Source organism: Desmodus rotundus, chromosome 4 (assembly GCF_022682495.2).
Source record: "Desmodus rotundus isolate HL8 chromosome 4, HLdesRot8A.1, whole genome shotgun sequence".
In the NCBI taxonomy this organism is placed as follows: Eukaryota; Metazoa; Chordata; class Mammalia; order Chiroptera; family Phyllostomidae; genus Desmodus; species Desmodus rotundus.
In genome coordinates, this window is record NC_071390.1 from 74,459,154 (window position 1) to 74,473,039 (window position 13,886).

Here is a 13,886-nt window from a genome sequence, read left to right on the forward strand (position 1 = left end):
GGAAACTATAAAGCTGATGAAATCAAAAACTAAATAGATGGAGGTATGAAGATATCCATTTATGGATAGGAAGACAATACTGTTAAAAATATCAATTCTTCCCAACTTGATCTATGTATTTAATGTGACCTTAATCAAAATCCCAGCAAGTTATTTTGTGGATATCAACAAACTGATTCTAAAGTTTATACAGAAAAGCAAAAGACCCTGAATAGCCAACACAATACTAAAGAAGAACAATATCAGAAGACTAACGCTACCCAACTGCAAGATTCACCATTAAGCTATAGTAATCAAAATGATGTGATATTGACAAAAGAACAAATAGGTCATTGAAACACAACAGAGCCCAGGAACAGACACACACAAATACAATTGACTGATCTCCAACAAAGTGGTGAAGACAATTCAATTGAGAAAGAATTGTCTTTTCAACAAATTTGCTGGAACAAGTGGACATCCCCATGTAAAACAATACATTCTGACACACTTTATACTTTCCAGAAAAACTAACTACAAATAGATCATAGACCTAAATGTAAATGCAAAAATAAAACACTTCTAGAAGATAACACAGGAGAAAGTCTAGGTGACCATGAGTTTGGAGATGGGTTTTTAAACACAACATCAAAAACATAATCCATGAAAGAAGAAATTGATAAATTGGACTTTGTTAGAATTTCTGCTTTGCAAAATACACTGTTATGAGAATGAAAAGATAAGACATAGACTGGGAGAAGTATACGTAAAATACCTATCTGATGAAGAGTTTATCCAAAACATAACTCTTAAAACTCAGTAATAAAACAACCCAATTGCAAACTAAAGCAATGAGACAACACTACACATCTATCAGAATGGCTCAAAACCAAAAAAATGATAGTAAATACTGAGGAGAATGTGAAGTTACAGGAACTCTCACTCACTGTTGGTAAGAATGCAAACTGGTACAGCCACTTTGGGAGTTTCTTACACAGCTAACGCAGTCTTAACATACAATCTAATAACCACACTCCTGGGTATTTTTACCCAATTCAATTGAAAACTTATGTTCCCAGATAAAGGTGCACATGAACGTTTATAGCAGCTTTATTTAAATTTTAAGTGCCCAAAACTGAAAGTACCCAAGATGTTCCTCAATAAGTGAATGGACAAACAAAATGGTATGTCCATACCATAAACAATTAAAACATGAACTATCAAGCCATAACAAGACATGAAATAACCTTAAATGCACATGCTGAGTAAAAGACGCCAGTTTGAAAAGGCTACATACTGTGTGATTGCAACTATATGAAATTTTTGAAAAGGCAACACTACAGAGATCTTTTTAGATCAGTGGTTGCTAAGGGTTCAGGGGAGAGGGATGAATAAAGCATGGGAGATGGTAGAGGATGTTGAAGTGGTACAACTATTCTGATACTGTAATGGTGAATCTGTATTATGCATTTGTCAAAATACACAGAACTGTACACATAAAGAGTGAACCATAAAGTAAAAACACAAAACAAATGTTAAGTGGAGTTCAGCAGGGTTTAACTGATGATGTTAACAGGAAAAGAATTATGTGCAAATGACAATAATACTGAGAATCCATAGATTTATTTTTAAAGAACCTATTTGCAAGGCTGACCTGCTTTCAAAATGCAAGTGTAGGGGTCAGGGAACCTGTATTCTAATTACTCTGCCACTGAACATAAGCCATTTCCACTTTTTATTTTCTCTACCTTTACCACTTCTAAAAAGAAGTTGCAAATCTACAAAGCAAGTTTTGAGTAATTTCTTTCTAGTATTCAGTGATATGAAATGAATGCACTTTTCCATCTCCAAAGATTCCCATATAGGTTTAACACCTCCCATTACTTTACCATGAAAAGGACAGAACAGAATGTTCAGACTGATGTGAAGAGAGATTAGAGAGATTAAGTCAAGCCAGCCAGTATTGAACAATAATACTTTTCCTTTCTTTCAATGAAGTGAGTTGACATTAAGAAATGACACATGAGCCCTGGCTGGTGTGGCTCAGTGGATTGAGCGCCCGCCCACGAACCACAGGATATATAGGTTCGATTCTCAGTCAGGGAGCATGCCTGGGTTGCAGGCCAGGTCCCCAGTAGGGGGTGCGCAAGAGGCAACCACACATTGGTTTTTCTTACCCTCTCTTTCTTGCTCCCTTCTCCTGTGTCTAGAAATGGATAAATAAAATCTTTAAAAAAAGAAAAAAAGAAATGACACATGAGGAGAAATGTTACAATTCTTGTCTTCATCAACAGACTTTGAATTACAAGTAATAGAAGGAATGTATGTTCCATACTGAAAATCTTTACTTCCAATTCTTGTTTAACTTGGCTTCTTGGTATGCCCTCATCATAAACCGAAGTATAAATTTGTTCGTTTGTAACCATAATTAAGCTTTAATCAAAAAAGAGAAGTTCAAATGAACACCTGACATATAAATCTTTTATGGTATATACATGTTTTTGCAGTTAAGAGTCTTAGTTTATCTTTTTTGGTCTAAGTTGTAAAATCTACTAGGTCACTATTTTTTTTTTATAACATGTCCAGTGATAATACAACCAGTATTATCCTTAAAAGAATTAATAAAAAAGAAAAAAGTGTTAAGTGATATCTCATAATTTTGATAACTGATAACAGAGGTTCATGGTATTATTCTATGTTTGAAATTTTTAATAAAATTAAAAGAAAAAAGTAATTAGCAGTGCTTGTCTTTTTCTTTTTAAACAGTTAAAGTAACTATAGGTCAATTCATTCATGATTTTACTCCCTGAGCCAATCTTCACTGTTTCTCCAATTATATCCTGTCATGTATGGCAATTCATTAACATAATTTCTAAGTGCAAAATATTAGAAAAACGAAACATGGAGTGCAAAAAACAAAATGCTACTTACGAATATTCATCTACTTGAATACCCCATTCTCTTCCTGTTTTCTCATCTATTTAAAATAAAGATAATACTATCCATCTACCACACATGATGATTTTAAGGGTAAGAAAAGAACTTTGTAAAAGTAACCAGTCATAAAGAAAAGTATGAGCTGCATACAGAAAATAACTCCTAATATTGGTTTATTACACTTACCTTTACGTCATTATTTCCTACAGCGATTCCTATTTCTGCAAGGTCTTTTAGTAAAGATGCCATCATCTCGGCTGCTCGTTTTTTCTGGTGGTTAGTCATTTCCTTAAGTTTCTGAAGCTCCGCATCTATACTTGCTAAAGTTGCCTAGTAGATTCAAAAATAAACAGTACAGTTACATCTATTAAATGAAAATATTAATGTAAATATTGACAGGTTTTTCAAGTTTTCACTTAATACTCATGAAATTATTACTTTTTGCTTTCATTTTCTTGAACTATCTTGTTCTAGAATAGCTTCCATTTCAAACTTGAAAAATATTTCAGACCTAATAGACAATGTAAAGTTGCCATGTTGTGCTCCCTGTAGAGTGGTAATTAGTATTACCACTCCAGGAAGAGCAATAATTAGTATTACTTCAGTAATTATTGATGTTGGGTAATGTTTTCAGCCTTGAAATGGGAAACTTCCAAGTTAATTAGATTCAATTTTCATTTACTACCTAAGTCTGAGCAGATTAATGGCAGAATGGAACTGACAATTTTCTAGATGGTTGGTATATTTTCTTTACTGTCTATATACCTACTTAGAGTTGACAATTTACTTAGGTAAGTTGTCATTTAAGAACACTAAAAGTATTAAGAAGGTAAAAAATGATTATCTTACTGATTTTTGATTCAGTTCATCACTAAGTAATTCATACTCCTTAGTTTTATCTTCAACTTCCTGAGACTTCTGATCATAATTGACAGCAAGTTCCTCTAAGGCTTGTAAAACTTCTTTTACTTCTTCTTTAGAGGCATCGTTTTCTGCTTGAAGGCGATTCAGCTCAGCTTGCATATTATCCTGATCCCTTCTGGTAGATGCCAGAAGCTATGTAGAAGAGCAAAGTCACCAAACATATACAGGTTATTTACAAAAAAATCTATTTGCTAAGCATAAAGGGGAAGAGATGAGGATGCTATTAAGTGTGCTAACATTAATTCACTCAACATATTTACTGAATGTCTACTACATGCAGGCACTGTGGCTGTACATTGCGGGAGACAGGAAGGAAATCAAATAAAGACTTTGTCACTGAGGAATCTGAGAAGACAAGAACATAAATAAATAGAATATGAGATGAAATGTAACAGCCATAATGAAGGGACAGAGCATAAAAAATAAAGTACTTGATAGTATAAAAGGAGGGTGGGGGGAATATTTTTGCAGGGAATGCAGAGGGTATGGAGAAGGTACCTAGGATAGGTAGATTTTAGTCAAGTATAAATTAATGTAATAGACAAAGACATTCTAGGCTAATGAACACTGTGCACAGAGAGAGAAAAATTAATGCACGTTCAGAAAATTTTCTTTAAAGTTTAGATTTGGGGGGAGCAACAAGGGGTGACTTCTGAGCTATGCCTCAGGAAAACTTAGTATCAGCATATAAAATCTGAACTGGAAAGATGCAAGGAGACTAGTAATTAGAAGGATACTGTGTGGGAGTATTAGTAATGGGGCAGAATACTAATGGCCTTTAGAAGCAGGATTCAGGGATGCTAAATATACTATAATGCACAAGACAAAATAATATAATGAAGAAATACGCAAATATTACTAGTGCCCCATTGAGAAAGAATGCTATAGTTGAAATAAATAGAAAGATGATCTGGTAATGGTGGGTACCTTTTCTTATTGAAACTGTACAGTCTTTGCCACCCTTCCACAAAACAAACCTTAAATGAAGGACCATTTTTAAATTATTCCCCTGCTTTGCAGGTGAGATAAAATGAAGGTCCAAGGTAGGTGAAAAACTATGGAGGAGAAACCTTGAAGTAAAGATGGCAGAAATGAACAACAGGTTAGATGAGAGTAGGAATATGAAGAAGGAATATAAATTGATTTTATTCATTGACATTCTCATTCTCCTAACTTACACAATTATTAAAGACAAAGTCAGGGACTCAGAAACCAGTATTTTCTTTCCTTTAACAATTCCTTTAGACCTAACCTATATCTCTGTGTTGAAGTGAATGAGTGAAAATAAAACATTGTATTTTTTTATATTCCTTTCCTCATTTCTGTGTATAAAACACTGTACTTTTCATTAAGGGAGGGGGAGACTAAGGTTATTCCAGCCCACTGTAATATGTCTTTCCCAAGGATTAATAAGAAATGTTTTGGGTAGACAAAACAGCATTGGAATTCAAGCAAGTACCAAGACAGGGTTTTTTAAAAATCCAGTAACTGTATGTTAAATAGTACATATTTTTAAAAAGTTATCCTCTCCCCTCTAGTTAGATAGAACTCAACCTTAAATCTTTTTTTTAAATAAATACTCAAATCTCTTTAGTTCCTAATTACTTCATTTTTTTTTTAAGATTTTTATTTATTTTACTTTTAGACAGAGGGGAAGGAAGGGAGAAAGAGAGGGAGAGAAACATCAAGGTGCGGTTGCCTCTCATGTGCCCCCTACTGGGGACCTGGCCCACAACCCACGCATGTGCCCTGACTGGGAATCAAATCTTAAATCTTATAGGAAGTGAATCTGTGCTTCAACCCATATGATGTATCAATCTCATAGCATACCTACAATGAAGCATGCACATATTAAAAAAATTTTTGAATGTACTCTAGTATATTCTGAGCTCTGTAGATTCCTTCAACTTTTATGATTTTCTGGAAATAATATGAAAAGTATACAACTACCTCCTCTTCCTGATCCAACATTCTTCTCATCAATTTCAATGACAAACTATAAAGCTTTACTGGGAATAATATGAATGGTATTCAACTTACCTCTTCTTGATCCAACATTTGTGTCTTCAATTTCTCTACCAACTGGCTCTGTTGATTAATTTCCTCATCCTAGAATTTTAATATAACAAGTAGCTCACAACCTGGTTGTGACTGTTTCCTAACATAGTATGTAAGAAAACTATCCTCCCCAAAATACTTTAAAACTATTTCCCCAAATTCAACAGTTTATTCCAATCTTTTACAAAAATGTTGAAACAAATGTAATCTCTTTCAATTATCAGTAATTGTAACACTTATCATGCCGCAAGAAAAAAGGCTATAAACATTATTATCATGCAATAAGAAAAAAAGCTAAGCATTTTAAATGCAAAAAAATAATTAACATTCAAAGCTATTATTGAAAATAGCCATGCAACCACATCAAACTTGCCACCTCTGCTTAAAATACCACCTAAAAACAAAAACAAAACTAGAACAATTTTCTTCTAGTCTCTTTTTGTTTTTCCCTTCCTCTCTATGTGGGTTCATAATTTGTTATTTTTCACACTACTGATTGATATAATCAATGCAGGAAGATATTTTCACTCTATTCTGCTCCACTATCTAATCACCTTTTATTAGTCTTCAGATCCCTGATTCTAAGAGGCCATTTCATAAAGTCTCTCCATTGACCCAATGCCAAATTATTTTAGAAAGTTTTTTTTAGCTTAAAAATGAGGGGGGGAAAAAAAAGACATGCCTCATACAGTTTCCTCAAAGATACAGAAATTGTGATTTTCTATTTTTTATAAACACAATTTTTCAAAAGGCTAACAAAAATCAAGAAAGATATATATATATAGGTCATGAGGACCAATAATAAAATTTGAAAATAAAAATATCTATATTAATAATATTCAGAAAACAGAACATGAGTAATACCTACCTTGTCATCAAGTTGTTTGTACAATTTAGCAATTTCTTCTTCACACTTCCTCCTTTCAGCATCAGTAAACTTTCCAGTAACTCCAATTGTGGCTGCTGGTTTATCATTGGTAATAGCAGTATCTTTATCCACTGCAAAAGCTTCCAAGTTGGCTTTCTCTTTGTCAAACTGTTCTTCAATAGGCACTGTCTCTCCTAAAATGTGACAGCAGAATGGTCAATAAAAAATGTCCATTCTAAACCTGTCTAAAACTAATCTCAATTTTATCCAATTTCAGCAGCTCCTACCAACTTTATCTACTTAGTCCCAGAGGTCTGAAAAGTTGTAATTATTTTTGACTCTCCTCCATCTTCTAAATCCAGTCATCAATCTTTATTTCTACCCTAATCTATGCACCTTGTCATCTTGTGACTTTTATAGCTTCCAAGTTGGCTTTTGTGCCTCATTTATTATTTTAGATAGAACCAGAATTTAACGTAAAAGACTTTATTCATTCTTATTTGATGATTCCTAATGCCTAACCTGAAAATGAATGTTATTTTATTTACATTCATATGTGAATCTCAAATTTATGAAATAGCTCTAAATCTGTATTCAACAACTAAAAATAACAAATTCTTAAGTTATTACCATTACGCCATCGGTTGAGTTCATTCTCAAGCCACTGAATGGTGTTCCGCAGGGTCTTATTTTTTTCTTTTTCTCTTTCATACTTCTTTTTCCACTGTTCTGCAGTTAATTCTACATTGACACAAACTGTGTTCTTAATTGTTTTGGCCCTAAGAGAAGTGATCGGGGGAAAAAAAGAATGTGACTGAAATTACTTTCAACTGATATCTAATCTTTCTAGGAGATATATATATATATATATATATATATATATATATATATATATATAGTAATCAGTATAACTTAACTATTCTTGTCCAATTAACTCTGACTAAATATGGAGAGTTTTAATTATTATAATGCTTTTTCACACCCAACTAAATTTGGGTCAGCCCTAACATCTGTGAATAGCTTAAACAAAACAAAACAAAACAAAAACCCATTAATCTGATGAAGATAAAACACGAGGACCTTTATTTTCCAATTCCTTTGCAAGGTTAAATTAAGAAACTACTATTGAAAAGTCAAAAATAAAGCTATCATTATTTTCCCAGGCTAACAATCTCATACAGATTATTTGAACCCTGTCAATTATGACAACATGTTAAACATAGGATTATGTGTATCAGACTTGTCCTGTACTACCTGATTCAAATGCCTATTTCTTTAATGCTGAGTTAAAGCTTCACACATATATTTGACTAAAGTTAACAGTTGACTTTCATGTTTACTAAAACTTAATTCAAATCCAAGCAATCTAAAAATATGGACCTTACTTGTACTGTCTAAATTTAAAAGTTGTGTCTCACACACTAACAATATGAACTGATTGGAATACTGTCTACCTGATATTTTCCTAGGTTTAATGAGCAAAAAGGCCAATCTACCTACGTTCAGACTTTGTATTTTATTAACAACAAACCTTTGGCCAAAAAGGAGTGTAGATTTTGTTTCGGATTCATTGTATGATGATGGAGAACAGCAAATTACAATAGTGGTTCTACAATTCCCACCTAATGAATCTTGAAGGATTCTTGTCATTTTACTATCTCGATATGGAACATAGGTCTATAAAGAAAGGAAACAAAAACACAGAAAACCAATGGGCTTCTTCTACATAATAAAATCTGTTACATAAATATGCTATTTAAGAAAATTACAAAGTGATTTCAGTTATTTTGTTTAGTATTAAGATGGGAACTAGGATATACATACTAGTACTAAAAATAAATTTCTAGGAGACAACAGATTCACATATATTGAGTCAAACACAGTGAATCTCTCACTCACACATGCATGCACATATACACACAAGTAATTCCCCATAGGATAAGACAGGGAAATAGAAGGCATATATACTTACACTACCCTCAGCCAAAGCCGAAATAACATTTCCAAGAGCAGAAAGTGACTTGTTGATGTTCTTAGCTTCATCCAGCACAGCACCTTCAGCTCCTGTCTTACTAACCTATATATATGATTTCAAAAAAATTTTAAGTTTAAGATAATTTTACTTGAATGTACTAAAAAGTTCAGAAGTCACCAATAACCAGTAAAAAAGAAAGAAAACAAAAAGCTTCATCACATTATTTGCCAAGTGTATACTCTCAGGTACCACTATTTCTCAAGTATTATTACTTTAAGAACTTAAATAAGTAACCATCTGCAGGACAAGAATGTAATTAAGGAAATGCCAGATTTTATTTTTAGTTTGTGCTCTTCAACGTAACCAATTCATTTATACACACACGCACACACAGTCATAGTTTACTAATTTTTTAGAAGTTTTATTTATTTTTTAAGAAAGGGGAATGGAGGGAGAAAAATGGAGAGAAACATTGATGTGTGAGAGCTACATCAATTGGTTGCCTCTGTCATACCCCCAACTGGGGACCTGGCCTGTAACACAGGCACACGCCCTGACTGGGAATTGAATTAGCAACCCTTTGGTTCTCAGGCTGTCATTCAGTCCACTAAAGAAAGCCACACCAGCCAGGGATATAGTTTACTAATTTTTTACTCCCTTTTGGTAGATTAGAAAAGAGGAATCTCTCAAAATTTGCTAGAGCATGCCCTGGCTGGTGTGGCTCAGTGGACTGAGTGCCGGCCTGTGAACCAAAGGGTTGCTGGTTCAATTCCTAGTCTAGGGCACATGCCTGGGTTGTGGGTCAGGTCCCCAGTAGGGGGGTGCATGAGAGGCAACTGCATATTGATGTTTCTTTCTCTCTCTTTCTCCCTCCCTTCCCCTCTTTAAAAACAAATAAATAAAATCTTAAAAACAATAAATAAAATTTGCTACAGCATAAAGTTGATGGAACCATTAGAAAACAAACTAAAAATACATAAACAAACTTGCTTCTTTTAAAAAATGTGAAATACATTTTATTAATGAGTATGTTGCAATGTTGGTGGAAGAACTGGCATCTCACAATCTGCAAAATAGAGACAGGTTTTAAAGGTTGTATGTAAGACTTTTGAGTAGAAGGAAATAGGCACATTATTCTAAATCAGAAAAAACAAACTAGTAGAACAGCAAAAATGGTCACAGAGGTCAATATTAAAACATTTGAATTTATTTTAACAGAAACGAGAGTCAGATTATACAGGACTGTAATAATGAAATAATCATCGAAAGGAAATAAAAGTACAATCAAAGCAGAAAGGACTAATGGATAGTTACCAGTTTTCACAGGGAGCCCTTTGCCAATATGGATAAAAAGATGCCAAAAATTAGAAGGATACCTATAGAATTTGTAATGACATAAGCTGAAAAGGTTCTCAATAAAAACACACATCTTAAGTCAAAGGTAACACCTACTAGTTGAACTGGACTATGGTCCAGATAACAGAGATCTGATTATTAAGTTTATATAATCATAAAGCATTGACATCAATCTTACAACAAAAAACTCTCAAAAAATGCTTTAGATATACATAAAGATTTTACCTTTTCACTACCAGCTAAATCAACCAGATAAAGTTTTCCACTCAGCTTTTGCTCCGTTTGCGTGTTCTCTTGTTTTACATTAATAAGAAAGATACTGTGACTCCTAGAGCTATGTTCATTCATATCTGCAATGAAATTACACAAACAACTATAAACAAACATGGCTTTCCTTTACTAATAATTTTTAAGGCATTATTTAACATAACAATCTCCCAATCATCTTGATTTAAGGATAAAGATGATTTAAGGCAGTTCTGTACCTTAACTAGTGTTAGTAAATATTCAACTTACTTGTAACTGCTACATGTCTGTTGGATTTTCCTTCATCTATGGTATCCATAACTTCATCTGGACTACATACAAAACGCTCTGTGCATCCCTGTAAAATAATTTTGTTTAGTATGTCAATATACTTTTAATTTTTATTTTAGAGTTTTTCTGAATAATCACTCTATATTATTTAATTAGTACCTTTACATAGGGGACTCGGTTTTTATCTTCATGAACTGAAAGGTTGGTCTTTGAAACTGAAAAGAAGAAATAATGTTAGCAACACTTCCCTAAACTCTAACACTGGCTGTGAAATTCAATCGTTTCCTTCCCAAAGCAGCCTGATGGCAATAGGTAAATTTTAAATATATGAAAACATCACTATTAAAATAAGACCCTGTAAAAATAGTAGATTTACATGGAAACCAATGTAGCAATATAGAATTTTAGATCCAGTCCAACCTCTACCACCCACATTTTGGAAATAAAAACATTAAGCCAGTGTGGTTCAATGGTTTGTCCCAAAACAATGTATCTAATTGACAGCTGATAGAAGACCGGAACTCAGGACTCAGGTTCTCTAACTGCAGTTCAATGTTCTAATTAGTACTTATGAAACACTGATTAATATCTGCTTTAAATAAGTTATTCCACATGTCAAAAGGCATTCAACTCTAACTTTAAAAGAAAAAAAATTAATGTCTATTTCCTAGATCAAAAGGCAAGAATTTAACTTACCATCTAATAGGTCCCTTATCTTATCCAAATAAATTTCAAAATATGAAACCTAAAAGGCAAAGAAATAAAGGGAAAAAGATCAACCAATTAAAAATATAAAGTTATTTATTTACTTAATCATTAAATAGTTATTGGGGTCTGAGTGCCAGATACCATCTAGACTAGGGGAATAGAGTTATTTATTAACTACTCAGCCCTAGTTAATATTCTAACCAATAGACCTAAATTCACCAAACTGCTTATATAACTAAAAAACAATTTCCATTACGTATCTTTATCTAAAATGAATTCAAGGAGTAAGAGTAGTAAGAACCTTAAGTTCCATAGTAAAACAAACAGCTTTATTTTACAAAGTAGGCAGAACACGCAAAAGAGACTTGGCTAATTTGTTTCAGGTCATCTAATGGCAGATGAAGAATACAAGTTTACTAACTCTAATGATCTTTAACTGTATCAGTCCATAAAATAATTCTTGAAATATTTAAAAATGTTTTAAAAAGGAAATTAGCATTGATATACTTATAACAGAATTATTCTAGGTATGAAGTAAAACAAGTTCCATAAGGATTTTACCTTAATATGAAATTCCAAATTTTCATCCATGGAATAAATATAATTAAAAATATCTTGCACTATTCTTGGAATAATTCCCATGCCTTCTGGATCATGAAGTTTTCCCTAAACAGAAAACAAAACTAGACTTTTTAAATCAATTGTAAAGTATGAATTAAAATTCAAAACTTTCAATGTATACTTTACAGTCAATAGAGAATTGGAATTGTTGCCACTTTTGGTGAAAAAGGCTCTACAAGTATCTAAAAAACCCAATTCAACTATTTCACATTTTGGGAAGTTACATGTAAATATTGTGTATAAATATGTATGTATACATATATAAAAACTTTGGTAAGTTACATATAAGTACTACATAACTACATGGGTTACCAACTAATCTTGGCCTTTTATTTAATCATTAGATTTAGATTATCCATGTTTGTAAATGAACATATTCTAGAAGGTTTTGGTTTTTTTCCATATAAATCTGCATTGTCCTTCGTACTTCAAGTCAAATTCATGCAAATGCTAGGAATATCCTTGTTCTCAGACTTTATGAAAATGAGTTAACAGATTTAAATAAGCTGTCATTTATTTTATATAGAATGCTCAGCTGTATGATAAAAGCAGATGCTCGGTAGCAGTGGTAAAAGTTTTCTAGAAGCAAAGCTCAAACAGGTCTACATCTATTATTAATTCTTACCAGAGAAGAATGGCAGTTAGGGAGTAGGGAGGGACCAAAGAGAGGAGTGAGAAATTAATTGATCTTAAATAGAACTGAAAACACACATTCAAATTCTTCCCATTGTAAGGTGACAGAAAATTCCTGTTTAATTCTAAAATGTTCATACTTTGTGGTTATGCTAATTGATAAAGCTAGAGGTGATTTAAAATACATAATTTCACTATTCAAACTCAAGAACTGATTAGATTTTGACAATGAAGTTCCTTGCATATTATTCGCATGAGAGAAAGCAAAGTATAGAGCAAATGACGATGTTTAAACATGGTAAAATAATTTCACAAATGACTGAATGTACTGTCTGTACTGCAAACTACATCCAAGTTCAGATTACAAAATTTTACCTCCATTGTGTGTGTCTTCCCAGAGGATGTCTGTCCATATGCAAATATTGTTCCATTGTATCCCTCAAGTACATCTATAAGAAAGTAAGATATTGTATACTTGAGGGGATTCTTTCCCTTAATCAAGATTCTTAAGAAATTAAGAATGTCAGAAAACACTCTAAAAAATCACATACACAGAATGCTGTTCCTTATCCATATGTAACCATAATAAATTACTTATGGGAAGAATGGTGAGAAAGATTCAGATTGTCTTTACACCAATATGAAAGAGTCCATCAAAGTCAAAATTTAGTATATGAAAGATTTATGAAGACACTAGATAAAATAAGTAATATATTTAATAGTAATTTTCTTAGTGATTATCTGATGATCCATCTTCAGATAATTATCTTCAGATAATTAGAACGCAATTACTCTCTTCAGCCCAGATTACTTTCTGTGGTGAACAAGAAACAAATTCTGTTGCTTATATTTATCAGTTATGTCAGTGTACATCTCAAATGTCATTACACCTATATTCTAAAGCTTTATATGACCTAAAAGAAATGTTCCACCAATTTACATAGAGATATGAATGAGTTTTAGAAATAGGACTACTGATTGGTGGTTAATCGGTAGTTAAATCTCACAAAGTGTAACAAGCCCAGTTCTACCTCAAAATCAATTAGAAAATTTCCTGTGAAATCAAAAACATCTTTTCTAGTCCTTTCTGTACCCCCAAATCTACTGTAAACATTTAAGTACCTTCCTTTACTAGAGTAAAGGAGTAACAAGAGTATGAATGAACAAGAAAGTCACCTTTTTGATTTCCAGTTTTCAAGGATTCAGTTTGTTCTGTTTTGGTTTTGGTGACAAGAAAAGTATTATGAAATTACATTCTATTCTAAAGGAAGCCTAAGTAAAGAGAGAAGC

General features: G+C 32.6%; 1 protein-coding gene across 1 annotated transcript in view; it reads right to left on the reverse strand.

The window, feature by feature from the left end:
* Window positions 1–13,886, reverse strand: part of KIF5B (kinesin family member 5B) — a 44,868-nt gene that overhangs the window by 15,094 nt on the left and 15,888 nt on the right. The window contains exons 3-15 of the mRNA XM_024574748.4: window positions 12,972–13,045; window positions 11,904–12,008; window positions 11,331–11,379; window positions 10,794–10,849; window positions 10,614–10,701; window positions 10,323–10,447; window positions 8,739–8,843; window positions 8,298–8,443; window positions 7,397–7,545; window positions 6,767–6,960; window positions 5,881–5,949; window positions 3,766–3,972; window positions 3,103–3,246 (exon numbers count right to left, since the gene is read on the reverse strand). Coding sequence (XP_024430516.1) covers window positions 3,103–3,246; window positions 3,766–3,972; window positions 5,881–5,949; window positions 6,767–6,960; window positions 7,397–7,545; window positions 8,298–8,443; window positions 8,739–8,843; window positions 10,323–10,447; window positions 10,614–10,701; window positions 10,794–10,849; window positions 11,331–11,379; window positions 11,904–12,008; window positions 12,972–13,045 — 1,511 coding nt within the window. The remainder of the gene's footprint in view (window positions 1–3,102; window positions 3,247–3,765; window positions 3,973–5,880; window positions 5,950–6,766; window positions 6,961–7,396; window positions 7,546–8,297; window positions 8,444–8,738; window positions 8,844–10,322; window positions 10,448–10,613; window positions 10,702–10,793; window positions 10,850–11,330; window positions 11,380–11,903; window positions 12,009–12,971; window positions 13,046–13,886) is intronic.